The sequence below is a fragment of the Vigna unguiculata genome, chromosome 8 (assembly GCF_037176805.1).
Source record: "Vigna unguiculata cultivar grain cowpea cultivar isolate G323 ecotype 2 chromosome 8, ASM3717680v1, whole genome shotgun sequence".
Taxonomy (NCBI): domain Eukaryota; kingdom Viridiplantae; phylum Streptophyta; class Magnoliopsida; order Fabales; family Fabaceae; genus Vigna; species Vigna unguiculata.
Window position 1 is genome coordinate 36,775,282 of NC_140799.1, and position 23,161 is coordinate 36,798,442.

Genomic DNA, 23,161 nt, shown 5'->3' on the forward strand with positions numbered 1-23,161 from the left:
TAATTTTTAAAATATTAATTAAAAATAAAATTGAAATAATAAAATGTATTTTAAAAAAAGAATATCACTTTTTATATTGTTATAAATATTAAGATTAAGTTAATTAAAATTAAGAAATTAAATATAAAATAAAAGAAAATACTGAATAGACGATGTAAAGAAATATAATAGTAGATTTTTTAATAATAAACATAATGAATAATATAGAAATTGTTGAGTAGACCATATTAAAATATAAAAATTAGATAATACAAAAAATGTAAAAAATAAACGATATAAAACTAGAAATGATATAATGTGAATATAAATTTAAATAGTATATTCTTTAAATAAATAAATGTTAGATTATACAAATAAAATATAAATAGTAAATTATCGAAAACTATAATGAAATATAGACCATACAGAAAAAATATAAAAAAGTAGACTTTGCAAAAATACAAACGTTAAACATACGGTGAACTCCTCTATTGATGTCGTTTCTCATATTTTTTGGATTTTAAATTTTAAATTTAAACCTTGTTATCATATTTTTATAATTTAAAATTTAAAATTCAAACTTTATTACTTTACATTTTAAATTTTAAATTTGGCAATATGTATTTTTAATTTAAAAAAAAATTATTGAAATTGAAATTATTAATGATTTATATATCTTTAAAAATTTTAAAAATTTATAATTTTCATTTTATAATTATATACGAATGTATATGTTATAAAAATTATTTTTAAATTATTATTTAAGCTTTTTTGAAATGTCAAATATATAAAAGTTGCTTAAAAACATTTAAAAATTCATTAAAAGTTTATAGATTTTTATGCTAAATTTTAAATTTAAACTTTGATATTATAATTTTTACTAGTTTTTTTTTATTTTAAATTTTAAATTTAAACTTTGTTATCGTATATTTATTTTGAATTTTGAATTTTCTATATCATTGACAATATAAATGTTAGTTAAAACAAAGTTCATTATACCTTTTTTTATATTTTAAATTTTAAATTGTAACTTAACTTTTAAAATCGCTATAAAATGTAATTTATCTTTTTTTCTATTTTTTTATATTATGTAGTCTAGATAACATTGTAAGGAATTTATATACCAAGACATTTCATATAATAGGTAGACTTAGTATGCTTATGGGTCTTATTTCAGCTTATATAAATTTGTCCTTTTGTTATTTTTTCTTCTCTGGGTAATAATGAGATTTAGGTTTTTTGTACCAATTAGTTTATTCACATAAGTTTGGTTTCATCTTTATACTTATGTTCTTTTATTTTACTTTTATAAAAAAAAAATTATATAGTGAATGTTTGAGGTGTTTTGAGATCTTATTTTAATTGAGATGTCAAAATAATTGGAAAATAATATTTTAACCTATTTTTTTATTTATTTTTAATTTATTATTTTAATCATTATTAGATTATCTTTTTTAATTTTTTTAGTGATGTGATGTGATAATCTAATGATGATTGAAATAATGAGTTAAAAGTGGGTAAAAAAAATAATTAAAGTACCATTATCCTATATAATAATACTTAATCTAAATTTGAAAAAAGAAAAAATTGTCGAATATAAAATAATTAATTTATACTTATAAATGATAAAAACAATGACATGAATATGATTCTTTAATAAATTTGTTAATAACTTTATTTAGTACTTTTAAAAGTACCTTCTTTTGAGATTTTTTAAAAATGATTTTAGTTCTAAAAAGGATTCCTTTTGTTGAATCATAATATTTAATACACAATGTTTTTCGAAATACAATATCACATAAAATGGGGTCACCGAAAGAAACTTTCTTTTTCATAAAAGAAATCATAAATAAAGGCCAAAGGACTAATTTAACTATTGTTCCTGACAAGCCATTATTACTTTTCTTTTGATAGTCATTAAAAAAAACAGCGGAGTAATCTTGCATGTTCTTAAACTTAAACTATTGTTGTTTTTTATTTTTGTTTTTGACAAATCTAAGACCGTGTGAAAACCCCCCATGTGCTACTTTTGCTTTTGGACAAAAAGAAAAGTTAAACTTTAGCTAAGAAACCTTGTTTATGTTTTTGTTTCTATTGAAAAAGTAATAATATTTTCAAAACTAATATTAACTATATAAAATCAAATATTATCATTCAATTTGAATTTAAATATTATTATTATACTTAAAAAATAATTTTCGAGAACTTTATGTCCCACTAACGATACATCATTGAATATAAAACATGAAAGTGAGATCGAAATGATCATCTTTGACTGTTTATTACATCTATCATTACAATAATGAAAAAAGAAAATAATTGAATTTTATAAAAAGAATAACAGTATTTAATTATAGATTAACTATTATACATTTTATTTATTTAAATTTACTTAATTATAAAATCATAATATAAAAGTTTTATTTTTTTTAAAACCTTCTGTCTTTGAATATCTAAAATAAAAATTGCTTAAATAAATATCTTGCTAATAAAAATAACATATCGTAAATATAAAATTCTTAAAACTAAAACCATATTTTATATAAATATTTTTCTTTAATTTTAGATAACTTATTTTATAATTTTTATTTAAAATATTATTTTTTTGATAAAAAAATCATAATTTCTTTCATTAAGTATATTTGAAGTCTTAGAAAACAAAATTTATAAATTTATCAAAAAAAATTTATTTATATGGATTGAATCAAGTGTAGAAATAGAAGAGACTTGAATAATAGATGACACGATAAATCTTAGACTATATTAAAATAGTAAAATTTATGTCTAATTCAATATTATTAAATTGGTTTAATAAGGTGAGATTTCTTCTTATTTATATATTGTAAATTAATATTATTTTTTGCTAAAGTGGGATTTCCAATACACCCTTCACACTGAGGATATCAATCCTAGGAATCAAGAAGAACAGATAGAGGGTGATACCATAGGTCAAAAGCTTAACTATAATAAATTGATATTTTTAATGATTATAATATCACATTAAGAGAATGAAATTTAAACATAATTGAGTCCTACTAAATTGACTTAAGGTGGAGTTTGTGGTCACTTGTATATTATAAATTATTCTATTATCTTTAGCCAATGTGAGATATCTAACACATTCTAAAAAACATTCAACATTAAAATTGAGAGAGACTTGATAAATTCAAATCTCGATTAAGTTAGACTATGAAGACTTTGATATTATATTAAAGTAATAATTAAATGTAATCATCCTTATTACTGACTAAAATTATATTTATTCTCATCTATATGTTCGTTTATCGAGGAATTTGATTCGACTTTTTTACAATGTTATTCAATGAATCTAATCTACTCGATGTGGACTCACTTATAAGTTAACAAACTTATAAGCTTGTCAATATGTTTTAAAGTGTTTGAGTGTTTTATGCATCCATTATTTGAATGACTTTGATAAATAATTCACTTATATCATGGATCAACGTCACAAAGATCTTTCAATTGTTGAATACTCGTGTAATATTCATTTCAAGCAATAGTTTGTGCATTTCTTTTCAAAAATCACATTTTGTGTTTTTTTATTTATTTGTCAACAAGTGGGATGATGGATGCATACAAAAGATAAAACCAAGAATGATAGGTGAAGAAGAGAAAGGTGATAAAAAGTTTGCACGAATTTAAATTATTAAGGGTGGAATAAGAATTTGTAAAGTAAATAAATGAAAGTGGTAATCAAAATTGTTACGACTGATACTAAATTTGTCATTTCTTTTTGTTTATAGCGTTTACAAAATATTTATAATTGTAACCATAATTTGTCATTCCTTTTACATTTGAACTATATATTCATTTTTTTTCATTTTTTGACAATTACTTAACTAAAATATAAAAAAAATACTTAAATTAAAATAATCAACTACCTTAAATTAGCCATGTAGTCTCAAATATTTCATTAACACGTTCTATAACTTTTCTTGATTTATCTTGGCCTATGTTTCAATTACCCTTCTCTTAATATTTTTCTACCTCAATCAAGTTTTTCTTTGTCTTTTATCTCAATTTAGAGTTGTCAAAATGGGTAATCCGACTCGACCCACCACAGGTTGATCACTTAATGAGTCAACCTAACCCAGCTCATTTATTAGCAAGCCAAAAATACTTAAACCCGACACGGCCCACCGCGGGTTGATGGGTTAAACGGGTTGGCTCACAGACTCACTTAATTAAAAAATATAATTTTTTTATTTATTTTTCAGTCAAAACTAAATTATAATTCTAATTAAAATCTAAATAAACTTTAATACAATCCAAATACAAACTAAAATCACAAAAATACAAATTATTTATGTGTTAGCTAAAAAAAACAACTTAACATGATCAAAATTCAAAACCCAACTTAACAAAAAACACTTGTGCGACCTTTTATTTGCGGGTTGGTGAGCCAACTCGACCTACTACAGGTTCAATCCGGGTGAGCTGGGTTCTAAGTGAGTCGGATAAAAAATCAATCCGTATTGAAATTTGTAAAAAAATCCAACCTGAACTCGTGATGAACTGGATTGACTCACGGATTACAACCCATTTTAACAGCCATATCTCAATTATGATTCTTTCGATATTTTAACCATACCTTTTACTTGGCTCTTCCTCTCGATTTTATTTAATTTAACATATTTTTCTTTTCTCGATTCGATTCATTTCTCGATGTTCTCGACAATACTATAATTGTTTTCTTTAATGAATATAAAATGTCCAATATACCTCAAACTCGAAGAAATGTGTGAAGTGTGGCTAAATAGGTCCACTTGAGATAGTTACAACTCTTCAAATCGAAGAGTCTGTGGTTTTGGAGACTCCGAGGTTGACATGGGGACGGACAAACCATTTTGACTAAGAGAGAGAGTGGGAAAACTTTGTAGTGGGGCTAGTTAGACTTTTTTCATACCAGCAAAACAGATAAAGATAAACTGCACAAAAGCCTTATAGCTGGGGCCGAAACAGAGAAAGATAACTATGGATTACGTAAGATAGATTAGCAAAATGTTACGTCACATGGGATAAAAATAGAAAAGTATTTCTGGTTGGAAATTCAATTTCAAATTAAATTATGATTTATAAAAGAATAAAAGTATTATTTCATAAATTAATTTTTAAAAAATTAAGTTATATATATATATATATATATATATATAAATATATATTAAAATAAATATTTTTAAACTCTTAAATTGAGATAATTATTTTAATTTTAAGTTCTTATAATTAAAAAGAAATAATTTAGAAATGACAGTCAAACATGTTAGGAACAAGGCAATAAAGAAAAGAATAAAGGAGAGAAAAATAGACACAGAGAATTTAACGTGGTTCGGCTACAATGTGTATGTCTACGTCCACGACTACACTAGGAAGTATTTGTATTTTTGGTGTATCTTAAAGCTTTACATAGAGTCTCTTATATAGTAAAATAGAGAACCACAACTCACTATTCTAAGCGATGTGGGACTAAATCAAGCACCATAATTCTAACAATTCTCCCACTTGGGGTTTGATTTACATTACCACCTAGTGTAGTGCCTTCATCATCAATCTTCTCGAAGGCCAGTTGAGGCAATGCAAAGCCTCAACTTAGTTGTTGTGACAGTCTTGGTTAACATATCAGCTGGATTCTCTGCACCTGGAATCTTCAACAAAATCAAATCTCCATCATTTATCAAGTTTCTGATAAAATGATACTTCAATTCAATGTGTTTGCATCTGGAGTGAAGAATTGGATTTTTAGCAAGACAAATGGCACTTTGACTGTCACTGAACAATGAAGGTTCATCTTGCCCTTTTCCTAATTCTTTTAGAAGATTCTTCAACCATATCATCTCTTTTGCTGTTTCTGAGATAGCTATATATTCAGCTTCAGTGGTTGAAAGGGAGACTCTTCCTTGAAGTTTGGACTTCCAACTGATAGTTGTGCCACCCAACGTAAAAATATAACCTGTTGTGCTCTTTCTACCATCCAAATCACCTCCCAAATCTGCATCAGAAAACCCATGTAAAGTGAGATTACTTCTTTTAAAGGACAAATGCATCTTTGAAGTGCCCTTCAAATATCTCAATATCCACTTCACTCCTTCCCAATGCTCCTTTCCGGGATTGGATAGAAACCTGCTCACAACTCCCACTGCATGTGCTATATCAGGTCTGGTGCAAACCATAGCATACATCAAGCTCCCTATTGCAGATGCATATGGCACTTTAGACATGTGATTTTCTTCTTCCTCTGTCTGAGAAGATTGCCTTTTTGAGAACTTTAAGTGAGTTCCCAAAGGTGTATTCCTGGTTTTAGCATTTCCAACATTGAACCTGCTAAGCAATTTTTCAATATATTTTTCCTGAGATAAATTTAGAATACCTTTAGATCTATCCCTGGAAATTCTCATACCAAGAATTTGCTTGGCTGGACCAAGATCCTTCATTTCAAAATTTTCTGACAATTGTTTTTTCAACCTGTCAATTTCTGCCATATTAGCACCAGCAATCAACATGTCATCAACATACAAGGCAAGAATGATATAACTATCAATATATTTCTTCACATAACAACAATGATCTTCTTCACATCTGTGAAATCCTGAGTTTCTCATAAACTCATTAAACTTCTTATACCATTGTCGTGGTGCTTGTTTCAACCCATACAAACTTTTATGAAGCTTGCATACAAGATTCTCTTTGCCTTGTACTTCAAAACCTTTTGGTTGTGCCATAAAGATTTCTTCCTCAAGATCTCCATGTAGGAATGCAGTTTTCACATCTAACTGCTCCAGATGAAGATTTTCTGCAGCTACTATACTCAAGATAACTCTGATGGTAGTCATCTTGACAACAGGAGAGAAAATTTCTGTGAAGTCAATTCCTTGTCTCTGTTGGAACCCTTTCACTACGAGTCTGGCCTTATATCGTTTGCTGCCATCTGGTTCTTCTTTTAACCGATAGACCCACCTGTTTTGCAAAACCTTCTTTCCTTCTGGAAGCTTGGTTAAAGACCATGTCTTATTCTTCTGAAGAGACTTTATCTCATCTTCCATTGCTAGCTCCCACTTAATAGATTCACCTCCCTGCATAGCCTCAGCAAAATGCTCTGGCTCACCAGCATCAGTCAACAACAAGTAATGCAATGAAGGGGAGTACCTTTGTGGTGCTACAATGGTTCTGCTAGACCTTCTAGTCGGTAATTCAGGAGTTACTGACTCTACTATCTGTTCAGGTTCTGACCCAAACTCTGACTCGGGCTCTGACTCAGACTCTACATCTGTATTCTGCCTTCTGTTGGCTACATCACTTTCTGAAACTTCTTCTAATGATACCTGCTCTGGCTTTTTATTTGCATTTGCAAATTCTGCAGTCCTGTCCTTATAGAACATGTTTTCATTAAAAGTAACATTTCTACTTCTGATAATTTTCTTGTTTTGGTCATCCCAAAACCTGTAGCCATACATGTCAGATCCATAGCCAATGAAATAGCATCGCTTTGCCTTAGGGTCCAATTTATCTCTATTATTAGAGTTCAACAAAATATATGAAGCACAACCAAAAACTTTCAGATGTGAAAGGTTTACCTCATTTCCAAACCATACTTCTTCAGGTAACTGATAGCCTAAAGGAACTATGGTCCTCTGTTTATGAGATAGGCTGCTGTGCTTATTGCATCTGCCCAAAATACCTTGGGTAATCCTGACTGGATTCTCATACATCTTGCTCTCTCATTCAAGGTTCTGTTCATTCTTTCTGCCACACCGTTTTGTTCTGGTGTTCCTGGAATCGTCTTGATCATTCTGATCCCATTCTCTGAACAAAACTCCTTGAATTGATTACTGTCATATTCTCCACCATTATCAGACTTCAAACATTTAATCTTTAAACCTGTTTGAGTCTCAACCTCCTGTTTCCACCTTTTAAACACAGAAAACACATCAGATTTATTTTTAAGAAAATAAACCCATACCTTTCTTGTAGAGTCATCAATGAAGGTTACGTAATACTGTGAACCTCCAAGAGATTTCACTGGAGCTGGCCCCCAAACATCTGTATGCACTAGTGCTAGTCTTTCAACTTTAGACGACTTACTTGTTTTGGAGACCATGAGCTTCATTCCTTTCTCACTCATATGCCCAAGTCTCTGATGCCACAAAGAGGAACTGTTGCCAACTTCTGCAACTGATATCATATCCTCATCTGCAATCATGTAAAGAGATCCTTGCTTCTTCCCACGAGCAACAACAAGATTACCTTTCATTACTTTCCAGTGTCCATCTCCAAAGGTGGTGTAATGCCCCTCATCATCCAACTGCCCTATAGATATTAAGTTTCTCTTTAAGGCTGGAATATGTCTGACATTCTTCAAAGTCCACACACTTCCATTAGAGGTTCTGATATTGATATCACCTCTTCCTATAATATCAAGAGATTTCCCATCTGCAAGGTAGACCTTCCCAAACTTTCCTGGAACATAGTTAGATAATAGTTCTAAAGAAGGTGTAGTATGAAATGACGCACCTGAGTCCATAATCCATGAATCAATAGAACAATCTAGACTACATAATAGTGCATCTTCAATTTCATCAGTTGATGCATTTGCTGATTGATCACTATCTTGCCTCTTGTTGTTGTTGTTCTTCCTTGGAGCCCTACATTGATTTGTAAAGTGACCCCTTTTCTGACAATTCCAACAAGTGATATCATTCCGGAATTTTGGTTTTGATTTCTCTCTAGACTTTGATCTGCCTCGGCCTTGATTACGACCTTTCTGGCTACTTCTTCCTCTAGTTTCAGTACTCAATGCTGAACCGGAACTAGAACTAGAAGATTCCCCTGAACTTTTCCTGCGAACATCTTCGCTTAAGATCAAGTCACGGATGTTATCAAGCTTCAACTTACTATTACTTGCAGAATTACTAACTGCAGTAACAGTTGCACTCCAACTTTCCGGAAGAGATGATAATAAAATTAATGCTTTCACCTCATCATCAAATGTTATCTGCACTGATGTCAACTGCGCAATAATTGTATTGAATTCACTAATATGATTAGTAATCGAGTTACCTTCACCCATTTTTAGGTTGACTAGTCTGCGAATCAAATACACTTTATTGGCTGCAGATGGCTTCTCATACATATTTGACAATGCCTTCATCAAATCTACGGTTGTGTTCTCGTTCATGATGTTGAACGCAACATTCTTGGCTAATGTCAATCGGATCACACCGAGTGTCTGCCGATCTAACAAATCCCATTCCGCCTGCTCCATGTCAGTTGGCTTCTGCCCTGTTAAGGGTAGATACAACTTCTTCTGATACAGGTAGTCCTCTATCTGCATCTTCCAGAACCCGAAGTCACTGCCATCAAACTTCTCAATCCTCACCTTCCCTTCTTCCAATGCCATTGCTCTTGCTGCTTTGACGAAAGCTCCTGCTGCTTTTGACCAAAGCTCCTGCTGCGGCTTTTGACCAAAGCTCCTGCTGCCTTTGACCAAAGCTCCTGCTGCCTTTGACCAAAGCTTCTGCTGCTTTTGACCAAAGCTCCTGCTGCGGCTTTTGACCAAAGCTCCTGCTGCCTTTGACCAAAGCTCCTACTACTTCTCTAAACTGAGATCCCCAAGAAGAAAAAAATAGAAACCAAATCTTTTCTGATGTGGAAGATCAGACAATGCTGCAACCACAGAGCATACTAAGAAAAATGGCTCTTGATACCAATTGTTAGGAACAAGGCAATAAAGGAAAGAATAAAGGAGAGAAAAATAGACACAGAGAATTTAACGTGGTTCGGCTACAATGTGTATGCCTACGTCCACGACTACACTAGGAAGTATTTGTATTTTTGGTGTATCTTAAAGCTTTACATAGAGTCTCTTATATAGTAAAATAGAGAACCACAACTCACTATTCTAAGCGATGTGGGACTAAATCAAGCACCATAATTCTAACAAAACACCGTTAGAGATTAAGGCTAATTAGCTTGGTGGAGGTCAAGGTGAGTCAACCAAACCAAGTTTGGCATAAGTCGACTAGGACTAATTCAAGTTGAGTTGACCTTTAACTATGTAAAGCCTAGTCAATTCGAGTCTAGATCAAGTCAAGTCATCTTAGACCCAATCAAGTTAGTCCAAGCAGGATATGATTAGGAAAACTCATATCAAGTTCAATTTAGTTGAGCCAAATCAAATTAGACTTGTGTTCAACCAATTCACCAAACCTAGCTAGATCAGGTCACTACATCAGACCCAAAATTTATTCAAAATGACAAAATATATTTAATTTAAATTAAGCCAAAAAATACAAATGAAGTTAATCTAATTAAAATGGGTGTAAATATAAGATTCAATTTATTTTATTGAATTTAGAATCGATTTTAAAAATATTTAATCCATGATCATCCTATAGTCTACTAAGATATTCAAACTTAATATCACATCCTTCAAGAAATTATCTTCTTTCATCACAACTCACACCAAGACAATTCATTAAAGATGCTTCTCTATTCTAATACTCAATTGTTCTAACCTTTAATAATACAAAGAGGAAAACCTTTTTTCTTTTTCCTTTTTTCATGTATAAAACCTGTCTCTGCCCAGCATTAAGACCCAACAAAAACTCGAAACCAGTTTATTCACGCTTTCTACATTATTCAATACTTACTGTTTTCACTCCTATTCTTTAGTTAAATTTTAAAATGAATTCATTCACATACCCCACATGCACATTGCAATTTAATTAAAATTTAACATATAACAAATTAAATTTCCTTTTTAAAATACAGTCCTTACACCTTTTCTAAACAAAAGAAAAAAAGTGAAGGCAATTTTCTTTATGAAATGTAAAAGATAAAATGACACAAATTTGTGAAAATAAAGAAGTGGTTTCAAGTGTAGCTAGAAAGGGGTAATGATGAATGTAATATATGTGGGTGCCAATGATGATGTTTGTTTGCTTATTGGTATTATTGTATAATGGATGTCATGTCCTAATTGTTGTGTTGTTGATAAGTCTCTTCCACTAGGGTTCACATCTTAGAAGGAGGCCAAACAACAATGGAATGAATAATAGTGGGTGGAATTTTAAATAGTTTTCCCATTAAGAAAGTGATTGGGAATGGAAGTTTTGGATAAATGTAGAGAGGGACATCACCTTTTTTAGCCATAAGACTTGTGACTATTCATTTCACTATTGTATGACTTTTAATTTTAGCATTTGAGAATTTTTGCTATAGGTTTTCATTTTCATTACTCATGACTATTATTTTTGATGCAGAGCACTTTTTGTCATTATAAGGAAAGTTGTATATGTTTACCTTTCAACTTTCCTGTAATTATTTAATAATTAATAAACAAAATAAATTTTTTATTTTTGTTTAATTCTTTTTAAATTATTTTATATTTTAAAATAAAAGTATAACTCTATTAGTGTTAAGTAAGCGTAGAACAAAAAAATGGAGTGTACATATATATCATTCACCCTAAACCTATTTGCTTATTAAAAAAGTGACATGTTATTTCCTCGTAAATATGCTTTTGGAAGACAATCATTTCGAAATATAGTCTAATACTATTAACGTGGTAAAGGAGGATTCAAACAATATATTAAATTATCTTTTTAGTATATTAATTATAAATATTTGTCATTTTTTTAAATATGAAGAATTCATTTTTTTTTTCAAATTATTGCAAACTATATTGACCTATTGATAAGTAAGTTTTCCACTTTCCGATGCAAAAGAATATAGTTATAATGTTTAACAAGTGGAGTTCCGACAAATTATGAATTTATGTACTAAATACATGTCACATGTTAAAAAGAAATTTCATATATAAATGTATAAGCTTAAGATCCTGAATTATAAAAGTAAAAAAATATTTTTCTATTTTAAAAATATGTATATCATTGTCAATAATTAAAAAAATATTAATTATAATATGTGTTTTATACATACAAGTTACAAAAACATCTTAAAAAATTTATGAATCATAATTAAATTCACAAAAATTAAATTAATATATCATATAACTCTTTAACATTAGTTTTATAAAATTATAATTGTTTTTTATAATATTTTAACATTTTTAATATTTTTTGTAAATTACATTTTAAAGTTCTTTTATTTTAATTCAATAAATATATAGATAGATAGGGTTTTTATAATTGATATAAAATGTGCTTTTACACTCGTTGTAAATATAATTGTATACATATAAAACTATCACTGCTTTTCTTTTACAATGGCTAACGAATTATTTTTAAATAAGCATTATAAGATGTGTTTTTCGTTTTACCAGTATGATGAGTCAAACTAAAAATGTTAAACAAGGCAAATTTTTTTTTTCTCAAACTGAATTGTTCTTATGATTTCTTAAAAAGTAAAAATAAATCATTTTGTCTATTTTATTTTAAATATAGTCGATTAATGGTCCCTTCCGTATATTTCCAAACTTAATTATTATCATATGTTTGCTAAGAAAGTTTGTTTGTATTTTAAGGATAATGATAGAATGTCCCCTTTTTTTGACCCCCAAAGTTACCCGCCTACGTGGCACTTAATATTTTAATAATTTTTAAGGAAATGGGACCAGAAACGCGTGAGAGAAGTTGGAGTGAATTGTGAGGTTGTGATACACGCGCAAGAGAGGAAAAAGGAAAAGTTAGAAAAACAGAACTTTCACTTGCGGTTTAAACTAAAGGCGAGAGTGCGGCTTGAGTGTGGCGAGAGTGCGGCTTGAATGCGGCTTGAGTGCGGCGAGAGTGCAGATTGCTGCCATAGCTTCGTGCGTCGAATTGGAAGCCCTACTTTGAAGTGTTCTTGTTCTGCAAATCAAAGGGTGCTCTGGTATGTTTTACTATCCGATTACAAACCCCTATTTTTATGATGTTCTTCCCCAAATGAAACCACTATTTTTGTGATGTTTTTCTGGAAATGAAACCCCATTATCGTATTTTCTTGTTCGATGATTGAAATGGCATTTTGATGAGTTGTTCTCCAAATTGTTCCTCAACTTAACAAAATCTATTTTTTTGCAGGTTGTAAGTTTAATGAATATCACATTTTTTGGTGGATATGACACTCCACATTCAACTCCGATGACATTGACAAACACATTCTCAGCTTTGTGGTTGTTGTTTGTGAATGACATTTGATGTTTTTTGCAATGAGCAACAAAACCAGAATTGTGTAATATATTGGATTCAATATGTTTGTTGTTCATCAACATTTTTTTAAAAACCAACTTTTCGAGTTCGATAATCAAGTGTCCTTTTGTTAGTCCATAAGTGCCTTTTTACGTTTTACGTTTTGTACACGCAATACTGCAACTGCTTTTAAACTGTATAATTACGTGAAATATGGTTTGGACATAATCCAAAGGTCGTCCAAATAATTCCATCACCATCAATCATCAGCAAAAAACTTCAATAAGTATTTGAAATTGAAGATTGAATTAAAAATAAAGTTTTCTGGTTCGAGATTTAAGTGTCCTCTTGTGACTCCATAAGTGTCTTTTTACGTTGTAATTTTTGTACAGGAAGTACTGCAACTGTTTTTCTAGTCTATCATTACATAATTTGTGTTTTGGACACAATCCAAAGGCCATATAAATATCTCCATCACCATCAACCATCACCATAAAACTTCTTTAAGTATTTGAAATTTAACATTGAATTAAAAATAAAGTTTTCTTGTTAGAGATTTAAGTGTCATTTCCTGACTCCATAAGTGTCTTTTTACGTTGTAGTTTCTGTACAGGAAGTACTGCAACTGTTTTTCTAGTCTATCATTACATAATTTGTGTTTTGGACACAATCCAAAGGCCATATAAATATCTCCATCACCATCAACCATCACCATAAAACTTCTTTAAGTATTTCAAATTGAAGATTGAATTAAAAATAAAGTTTTCTGGTTGGAGATTTAAGTGTCCTTTTCTGACTCCATAAGTGCCTTTTTACGTTGTAGTTTTTGTACAGGAACTACTGCAACTGTTTTTCTAGTCTATCATTACATAATTTGTGTTTTTGTACAGGCTGTACTGGAAGTTTACTAATACAATCGAAAATAGCACAATTGCCTTCCCAAATTAAAGTATATTGATGTTTATATTACCATGTCATCATGAATGTATCTGTCAATGTACAAACTACATATTAACTCCAACAAATGATTAAACAATATATACAATTGTGGCAACATAATTGACTTTGTCTACCTCAATCTAACTATCCCTATGTAAAATTGTCTCAAAAATCTTGTGATGGAATTATAATTTCTACATTCACAGTAGTTATTTCTTCAACAGTAGATCGTAGTGCTGAATAACTTCATCGCGAAGGACATTATCTTCATTTAAAACCCAATCACAAACGAATTTCTGCCTAATTAATTGCAGCTCCTCCTAAAAACATCAACACAATGTTACCAACTGTAATCTTCAAAGAAAAACAATAAATAATAAAACATATTATAACGGTCAACTTACAGTAGTGTAGTCAGGCAGGGCTTTGCCATTAAATTGACTAACACCATCCCACATCTCTATGAATTTCAATACTAGGACCCCACAGTCATGACTGCGAAATGAAATACAACACAATATTCAGACATCATTAAGCAGTGCTAAATTACACTCATTGAACACACAAAATGTTAGAAGTTACCCATTAGGTTGAATTGGAGTGTCCACACACTACACTTCAAAAGATGGCTTCTTGTCCGATTCACAATTTAATAACATACCCAAAACACTTACTCGTTCCTGTTCTAAAACTTTATCTTTCCTACTCTTTCCAGCCATGATTCATCAACAACCTATAAAAATTTAATAATAATACAATAAGGAATCACAACAAAACAAATTCAACAAAAAAATACACTTCACAAATCAAGGAATCATAAATTACTTCACAAATACAACAACTTGTTATGACGGGAATAAAAAATAAACTTCACATGTCCAATTGGAGAAATTACTTCATATGGCTAATTACTTCATATGACGGGAATCAACAATCCAACAAAGGCATCATCAACAAATTATCATATTACAAAAGAATATAACACCAAATCAACTAATTTAAATTTTGAACTTCGGAACAAATACTTGGACAACCTCACAGACGAAATGAACAGAGTGCATTATAGGGTATTTCCACTTCAGAACACCTTCATGTGTGCGAGGGACATATGGATCATCCCAACCCTGACAAAACCATCAATATTAACAATGGACGAGTAGATAAACCAAAAGAACCCTATACGCACATTTTGGGGTTTCACTGTAGTTATCAATTCTAATGGCAAAATGGCACAACATGCTAAGTAAAAAAAAACCACATTAAATCTTCGAAAAGGGGTTTTCCACGATAACCTACCGGAGAAATCTTCGTTCCGTCAATGACCTTAATCAACCAACAAATACGCCAACAAGAGAGCGCCCAACCAATGAATCAAACGGTACCCACCACTTTTCGCGGAAGCCGCCGCCTCCAACAACCCAAACCACTCTCCACACCTCCGCTATCCGCTTCCACTGTGACCCACAACACCAACCTTTATGGAACGATAGCTTTTTTGGGAAGACAAAGCCTTGCGATTGAAATGCCTTTCTGCGTCTCTGCTCGAAGAAGAAAGTTGAGGAGAAGAAGAAAGTTGACGGGAAGAAGAAAGTTGAGGGGAAGAAACGAGGGAAAATAGAATGTCCAATGTGTTTTTTTAAAAAGTTTGTCCAATCAAAGCGCGTGCACTTCACGCTAACTTTCCCAAACCGCTGCCTCCATTTCCCGTCTGCTTTAAAAATATTAAAATATTAACTGCCACGTAGGCGGGTAACTTTGGGGGTCAAAAAAACGGGACATTGTATCATTATCCGTATTTTAAATGGTAAGAACTCACGAAATACTATTGTGTTATAAAGTTGTGCTATTATTTCTTAATAATCAAATATGTGTGATAAAAATCATATTAGAAATTTTTTATCAAGTCTATTACGAATAGGTACATAAATAAATACCCTGTAGAAGAGAAAAACTGAAAAATAAATAATTGTTATAACCAAAGTCAGTTCCAAAGAAAATCTAGTATGTTAATAATATATTAATATTTTTTTATTTTTTTATTGACTTTCAACTAATACGGTTTGACTATGAGGGACGAGTATATATATATAGGGATGTCAACGGGGCGGGTAGGGTACGGGTAGTACCCTACTCGCTGGATAAATATTTGTCTCGTACCTGTACTTATATCCGTCAGGTATCCGTTATACGGGTACCCGTCTATTTTTTTTATATCCGCGGGTATTCATGGGTATCCGCGAGTATTTACAAAATTATTTCTAAAATAAATGTTTAATCATAAATTCAAATAAAATAAAATAAAATACACCACTGTTATAAATTTTAAATAAAGTTCAAACAAACTCAAGTCCATACAAGTCCAAATAATTATAAAAATAAATATAAAATGACGTTGAACAAATGAAAATTCTTTAATTAGTGTTTTGGTCAACGAGCCCATCTTCTCCGATTGATTTCTGAAAATTAATCAAATAATAAACCTCAACTGACACGTGCCAAATATTCTTATTTTGATTCCATCATTTGACAACAGGCATACTATAAACGTTACTGTCTATATAGGATTTGATGTATATGTCAAATTTCAAAGAAGGGAAAGAGAAGAATGTCAAGAAGTGCACTCGAAAGAAGACAACGTACCAATACTTAAAGCTGGAAGAATGAAAATAAAAGATAAGACAAGATGTGCAACTTAGAAAAGATTATGTCAGAATGTTGTTTACTAATTAATATATATATATATATATATATATATATATATATAAGGGTATTTTTGTGAATTAAAGTTTAGCGGGTACGGGTATCCACGGGTACGGATACTATGATACCCGTACTCGTCCCGTTAACATGCGGGTATAAAAAATACTCGTACCCGCAGGTAGCGGGTATCCATTTTTAATATCCATTTCCTACCCATTACGAATTTTATTTGCGGATACCCGTGAGTATGGATTTTTTGACATCTCTATATATACATATACTTAGTACACTTCAGCCTTCGGGAAGGCTGAGGATATTTCAACATGCACCAAGAAGCTATAAGGACATGTATATTACTCTTGCGATATGAATCCACGTATACATAAAGGACGAATCACATAAGGATTAAGGATTAGTAAACACATTGAAAAATCCTAAAATAAGATAATTCTGTAAAGCCTAAACCCAACAAGCAGAACCATCCAAAGAACCATCCAAATATGATAAATAGTCATTATTCATGAGGTAGGTTAATGGTACCATTTATTGCAATTTCATTATCTTGTTGTCAGTAACTAATTTGAACATTCAAGTGTCTTTGTAGACTCCCTGGCAGAAGTCATACTATCCACACCAGAAGAGAACTCTTTAGCACCTGTACTTGAAGAGAACTTATTTACCGAAGAAGTGAAAAGTGGACACTAAAATTACCTAATACATTAGCTTAGACAGAAAATTAGTGTAATATGAATATATCTCGGTCGACAAGAACTACGAAAATACAGAAAATAAAACACAGTTTTTTTATCAATTCTTTCACTATATTTAAAATATTTAAAATGACATTCTTGTATAATCAACAACATATATAACTACTAAAATAAATAAAACCATTGGCTACTTAATCATTGTTCTACATATACATGTGATCACAAGCATGTTATGTCACGAAAGTGCTGCATGTTGGTTTTCTTCCTCTTATTGGTTACGTACCTACAAATATAAGACGAGTGACTCTTGCACTTGATGGCAAACATGAATGATGATTTGGCCAGAAATGAACACAAACATGAAAAATTATTTGAGCAACAATCAATACACTAATAAGTATGTGTGTGGAAAAAAAAATTATATTATGTCCATATAATTTTGATCCAGTATCATCTGTTGTAAAGTAATATTAGGAATTAAAAACGATGTACTTCTTTCATATATTTATTCAGATAAAAGATAAAAGAACGTAATACGTGTGTAGGAGAAAGATAAAGTAAAATATCACAAGCTTATTACATGAAGATTAAAGATTAAAATTATACTTACTTTAAATATATTTTGAAAATTATTGAGATCGGCTATTTATTTAATTATTGTTTACTTACATGATTAAATGTAATAAACTCAATACTATTAGATATATAATAACTAATTTTCTAATATTACTGAGTTAGTTAATTTAGTCTGGTAAAGGACACTAATAAATATTTTAAAAACCAAGTGAAATAGAATATAAAAATAATTTGATATATTTTAAAAAATATTACTTCTGAAAAAATACTGTAAACTATTCAAACATGAAATATATTTTACTAATTCATGGCAATCAAATCACATTATGTAACTAATCATGTTGCTCACTGTGTGATGGAAAATGACAACCATAAAATGGGGCACATTTGTTAACCAGGAACTGGTGTTGTTTGCATCAAAGATCAACATTGCATACGAAAAAGAAGAGTCACGCATACGTTTAATTTTAAAATCAATATCTTATATTGAGCCAAAAAAAAAGTTCAGTAACAAAATGAGTAGAAATACTAAAACTAAGCTGAAAAAATGTAATTAAACCAAAAACTAATTATGATGAGATACGAAACATAAACATGATATAAGATAATTTCATCGTTAAAAATGAAAAAAGAAAAAAGAAAAAAAAATAACATAATGGAAGATAAAGTAGAAAACCACACACTCGAGTTAAGCTAATTATTTTTTTAGAAGTCAATATTAATTATTATAGGTCTGGAGTAAAATTATCATTTTTAAATGCTTTTTCGTACACTCTAGATCTCCCTATAAACTATAACATTTCATATTTCATATAATTATTAGTCAAAACTAATGACGCAATCTAAATCACCCAATAATTCTTTAAAAAATAAGGTATAAACCTAATGCATTTAATACTTATTCTTTACAAAGAAAGATAACTTAGAATCACGTAGAATTAGTAATTCTTCGTATTATATAGTATTATATAGAACTATATTAGATTATTAGGATGAATAAGCGTAAACTGAAAAAGTTTAACAGTTGTAAACAATAAAGAAGACTCATAGGTCACTTTTACACAGGAGAGCTTATAGCCATTGTTGATTACTCCTGTGCAACGATTTTGAAAGCCACAGGCAAAGTTCACTATCCTCCACCATAAATAATCTTCGCTCGAACCGCCATGAACACATTCATCAACTCCTGAAACAATTTTAAGCTTCTCATCTTGATCTTCTGTGTGAACATGATTTCTTTAAGGCTTAGCCTTCTTTTAACACTCATCTTCAGTCTGATAATTAATCAGACATATTCCGAGAAAGATAGGAAGGCAAATATATATAAGCATTCTTTCGTTATATACTTTTTCCTATTATTTTTTAGCTTTGCATTTTTCACTATGGTGTTCAAAAGTTCATCTCTTTAATTTCATATTTTCATTTTCTGAATCCAGACTTACATTGTCTACATGGGTGACCACCCTAAGGGCATGGACTCCACATCCTTACCTTCTCTTCATATGACCATGGCACAAAAAGTTCTTGGCAGGTTGAATGCTATAATTTATGTTCATAGTTTAATCATGGTTGTATGATAAACTCGTTCAAAACAAAAAGAAAAAAATAACTATCTAAAGGTACATTTTTCCAGCGACTTTGAACCAAAAGCTATACTTCATAGTTACAAGAAAAGCTTTAATGGATTTGTTATCAAGTTAACGCAAGAGGAAGCGGGAAGAATGGCAGGTACTATAATATGCCTTTTAATCTCAAATATTACTTACGTTTTAGGAAGAAAAAACAAGGCGTTAATACCACCGTATTGTGACAGAAATGGACAGTGTTGTCTCTGTTTTCCCAAACAAGAAGAGTCATCCGCACACAACTAGATCATGGGACTTCATAGGCCTTTCACAGAAAATCCTAAGAACAAGTTTTGAGAGTGACATAATTGTTGGAGTAATAGACACAGGAGTTTGGCCAGAGTCGAAGAGCTTCAGTGACGAAGGATTTGGTCCTCCACCAACCAAATGGAAGGGATCATGCCACAACTTTACTTGCAACAAGTAAGTCCTGCTAATGATTTCACTAGTCCTTATAAATAAATTCATTTTTTACTAAAGCTTGTTGGCACTTGTATATGCAGCAAAATCATTGGAGCAAAGTATATCAACATTGAAGGTGACTATGGCAAAGACGATATCATATCTCCGAGAGATGCACAAGGCCACGGGTCACACACTGCATCAACAATTGCTGGAAATTTTGTTAAGTCTGCGAGTCTACTAGGCTTTGCCTCAGGGACAGCGCGTGGAGGAGTTCCATCAGCACGCATTGCAATATACAAAACATGTTGGCTCAAAATAGGTTGTCCCGCGGCTGAAACCCTAGCAGCATTTGATGAAGCAATTGCTGATGGAGTTGATATAATCTCCATTTCAACCGGCTACAACAACATAGAGATATATCCCTATTTCCAAAGTGCGTATGATATAGGAAGTTTCCATGCAATGAAGAGAGGCATATTAACGTCAAATTCAGCCAATAATTTGGGTCCTCGATTTTCCTCTATGACCACTTACCCACCTTGGATACTCTCTGTAGCTGCTAGCACCATTGACAGAAAGTTCCTCACCAAAGTGCAATTGGGCAATGGCATAGTTCTTGAGGTACCTTATTTTAATAATACTCCAACCTGCTTGAAACTGTTTTTTCTTATGAATGGCTCTGCTTTGTGTACAGGGGGTTACAATTAACACTTTTGATCTAAAAAACAAAATGTTTCCACTCATATACGCCGGAGATGTACCAAATACTGCGGACGGATACAATAGTTCCGAATCCAGGTATCAGAATATTGATCCATACGTGATTTTTTATTTTTCCTTGTCTATTTAGAAAAAAAATGTGGATTTAAATTTAGAATTTTACTGGTCAGGTTTTGCTCCGACGGCACTGTGGATAAACATTTAGTAAAAGGAAAGATCGTTCTGTGTGACAGAATTACGTCTCCTAGCGATGTGGGGGTTTTGTCTGGGGCTGCTGGGATTCTTGTTGGAGCCACTGATCCAAAAGATGGGCCAACAACATATGCACTACCCGCAGCTTTCATTAGTCTAAGGAACTTTAACCTCGTACATTCTTACATGATTTCATCGAGGTATAGCTTCATGTGTTGTTATTTGTAATTTTTTTTTTCTTCTTCTGAGATCACTGGCTTATTCGGTATATGCTTCCCAATTCGCAGAAATTCAACTGCTACAATATTCAGGAGTGACGAAGACAATGACTCACAAACCCCTTTCGTAGTTTCGTTTTCATCAAGAGGTCCAAATCCAATTACGCCAAACACTCTCAAGGTAAATCTAAAATCTACGTGAAATCGTCATCTTCAACCTGAAAATGCTGATACGTATTATTTCATGATATTGTAGCCTGATCTTGCTGCTCCGGGCGTTAACATTCTAGCTGCATGGTCTCCACTGTATCCAATTTCAACATTTAAAGGTGACAAAAGAGCAGTGCAATACAACATAGAGTCTGGCACTTCAATGGCTTGCCCTCATGCAGCTGCATCTGCTGCATATGTCAAATCTTTTCACCCCAATTGGTCCCCTGCTATGATCAAGTCTGCATTAATGACCACAGGTAAAGTTTGTTCTGCATCTTCAAGATATTTTTCAATATAATTGTTTCAGAAAACGTATACATATTTGAAAAAAGGAGTATTTCTTCACCACTTTTTCTTGTTATGCTTCGAATTAATCGACCAAGTGTGACTTTCTCTGTTACAACCCCAATTAACAGCTACACCAATGAGTCCTACTCTTAATCCTGAAGCTGAATTTGCATATGGTGCGGGACAAGTTAATCCTATTAAAGCAGTAAATCCTGGTTTAGTGTACGATATTGGTGAAGCAGATTATGTGAAGTTCTTGTGTGGAGAGGGTTATACAGATAAAATGCTTCGAATACTCACTACAGATCATAGCAGATGTAGTAAACATGCCAAGAAAGAAGCTGTGTATGACCTCAATCTCCCATCATTTGCTCTGTACGTAAATGTCTCATCTTTCAGTCGTGTTTATCATAGAACGGTTACAAATGTGGGATCAGAAAGGTCTCGTTACAGAGCCAAAGTGGTATCACCATCTTTGCTGGATATTCAGGTGAAACCAAATGTTCTATCCTTCACATCAATTGGGCAGAAGAAGTCATTCTCAGTGATAATTGAAGGGAGTGTTAATGCAGATATACTCTCTGCCTCTCTGGTTTGGGATGATGGCACTTTTCAAGTTAGAACACCAATTGTAGTATATACTGATCGAAAAGTTATTTCATTGTCTGCATAATATGTTTACCAAGGATCTCTGAAAAACTTTTAGATAAACCTTCAATTGTGTCCCTGAATACTTTGCGTTAGAGTTTCCGATCCATTGTAACAAATTCCAATTCAAAAGCTTCAAATAACACAAGAAAAAAAAAATATTGGTTGCTGCAAATGAATCCAGATTTATCACAGAAAATGTCCATCTACACATATTTTGGAAAAATAAAAACTCATAGTAGTCTCTAAAGGCATAAAAGTAGCGACTTTAAAAGTTTATGAGATCCTTTTATCATTAAAGTGCATTTAAGGTGTATATGAATATAGTTATTTCACTATAATTAAATAAAGGATACATTTAGGCTTACAGGTTCTTCTGGATCAAGGGAAAGCATATTGAACGGAAACGAGAAAAAAATTTATAATTATTAAATAATGCGATTAGTTTAATAAATTAAAAAAATATTTTAATTGAGAAAATTAGATCATTATTTCTTGTGGTTAAAATTAATTTAAAGTTTAAAATTCTTCTGTTTTAAAAGAAAAATTTTGTTCATCATCAGATTGAATTTGTTTTCTCCATTTCGACATATATTTATAAGATGAGTATATACAGAAAAAACAGAAACAGCAAGAGGTAAAAATGACGGTGTAGTGCGTCAAAAAAAATTTATATAGCATCTATAAATTACGTCCGTCTTCTAATATTCAAATTATAGAATACCTTCGAAAAATCATTATAAAAGACAACAATGTGCTTGAAAGAAAACTGCTAATTTTCTAAAGTGAAGATTTTACGAAAT

At 31.3% G+C, this 23,161-nt stretch overlaps 1 protein-coding gene across 1 annotated transcript; it reads left to right on the forward strand.

The window, feature by feature from the left end:
• Positions 1 to 19,464: 19,464 nt before the first annotated feature.
• Positions 19,465 to 22,539, forward strand: LOC114194088 (cucumisin-like). Its single transcript, XM_028084139.2, has 9 exons — positions 19,465 to 19,580; positions 19,683 to 19,777; positions 19,863 to 20,097; positions 20,178 to 20,700; positions 20,774 to 20,877; positions 20,970 to 21,191; positions 21,279 to 21,390; positions 21,466 to 21,679; positions 21,839 to 22,539. The coding sequence occupies exons 1-9, from the start codon at positions 19,501 to 19,503 to the stop codon at positions 22,381 to 22,383; spliced, it is 2,130 nt and encodes a 709-aa protein (XP_027939940.2). The 5' UTR covers positions 19,465 to 19,500; the 3' UTR covers positions 22,384 to 22,539.
• The last annotated feature ends 622 nt before the right edge of the window (positions 22,540 to 23,161 follow it).

Coding starts and splice junctions, on each gene's coding strand:
- LOC114194088 (XM_028084139.2), top strand. CDS start 19,501: ATGGGTGACCACCCTAAGGGCATGGACTCCACATCCTTACCTTCTCTT. Junction 21,192..21,278: donor TCTTACATGATTTCATCGAG/GTATAGCTTCAT, acceptor CCCAATTCGCAG/AAATTCAACTGCTACAATAT. Junction 21,680..21,838: donor GTCTGCATTAATGACCACAG/GTAAAGTTTGTT, acceptor CCCAATTAACAG/CTACACCAATGAGTCCTACT.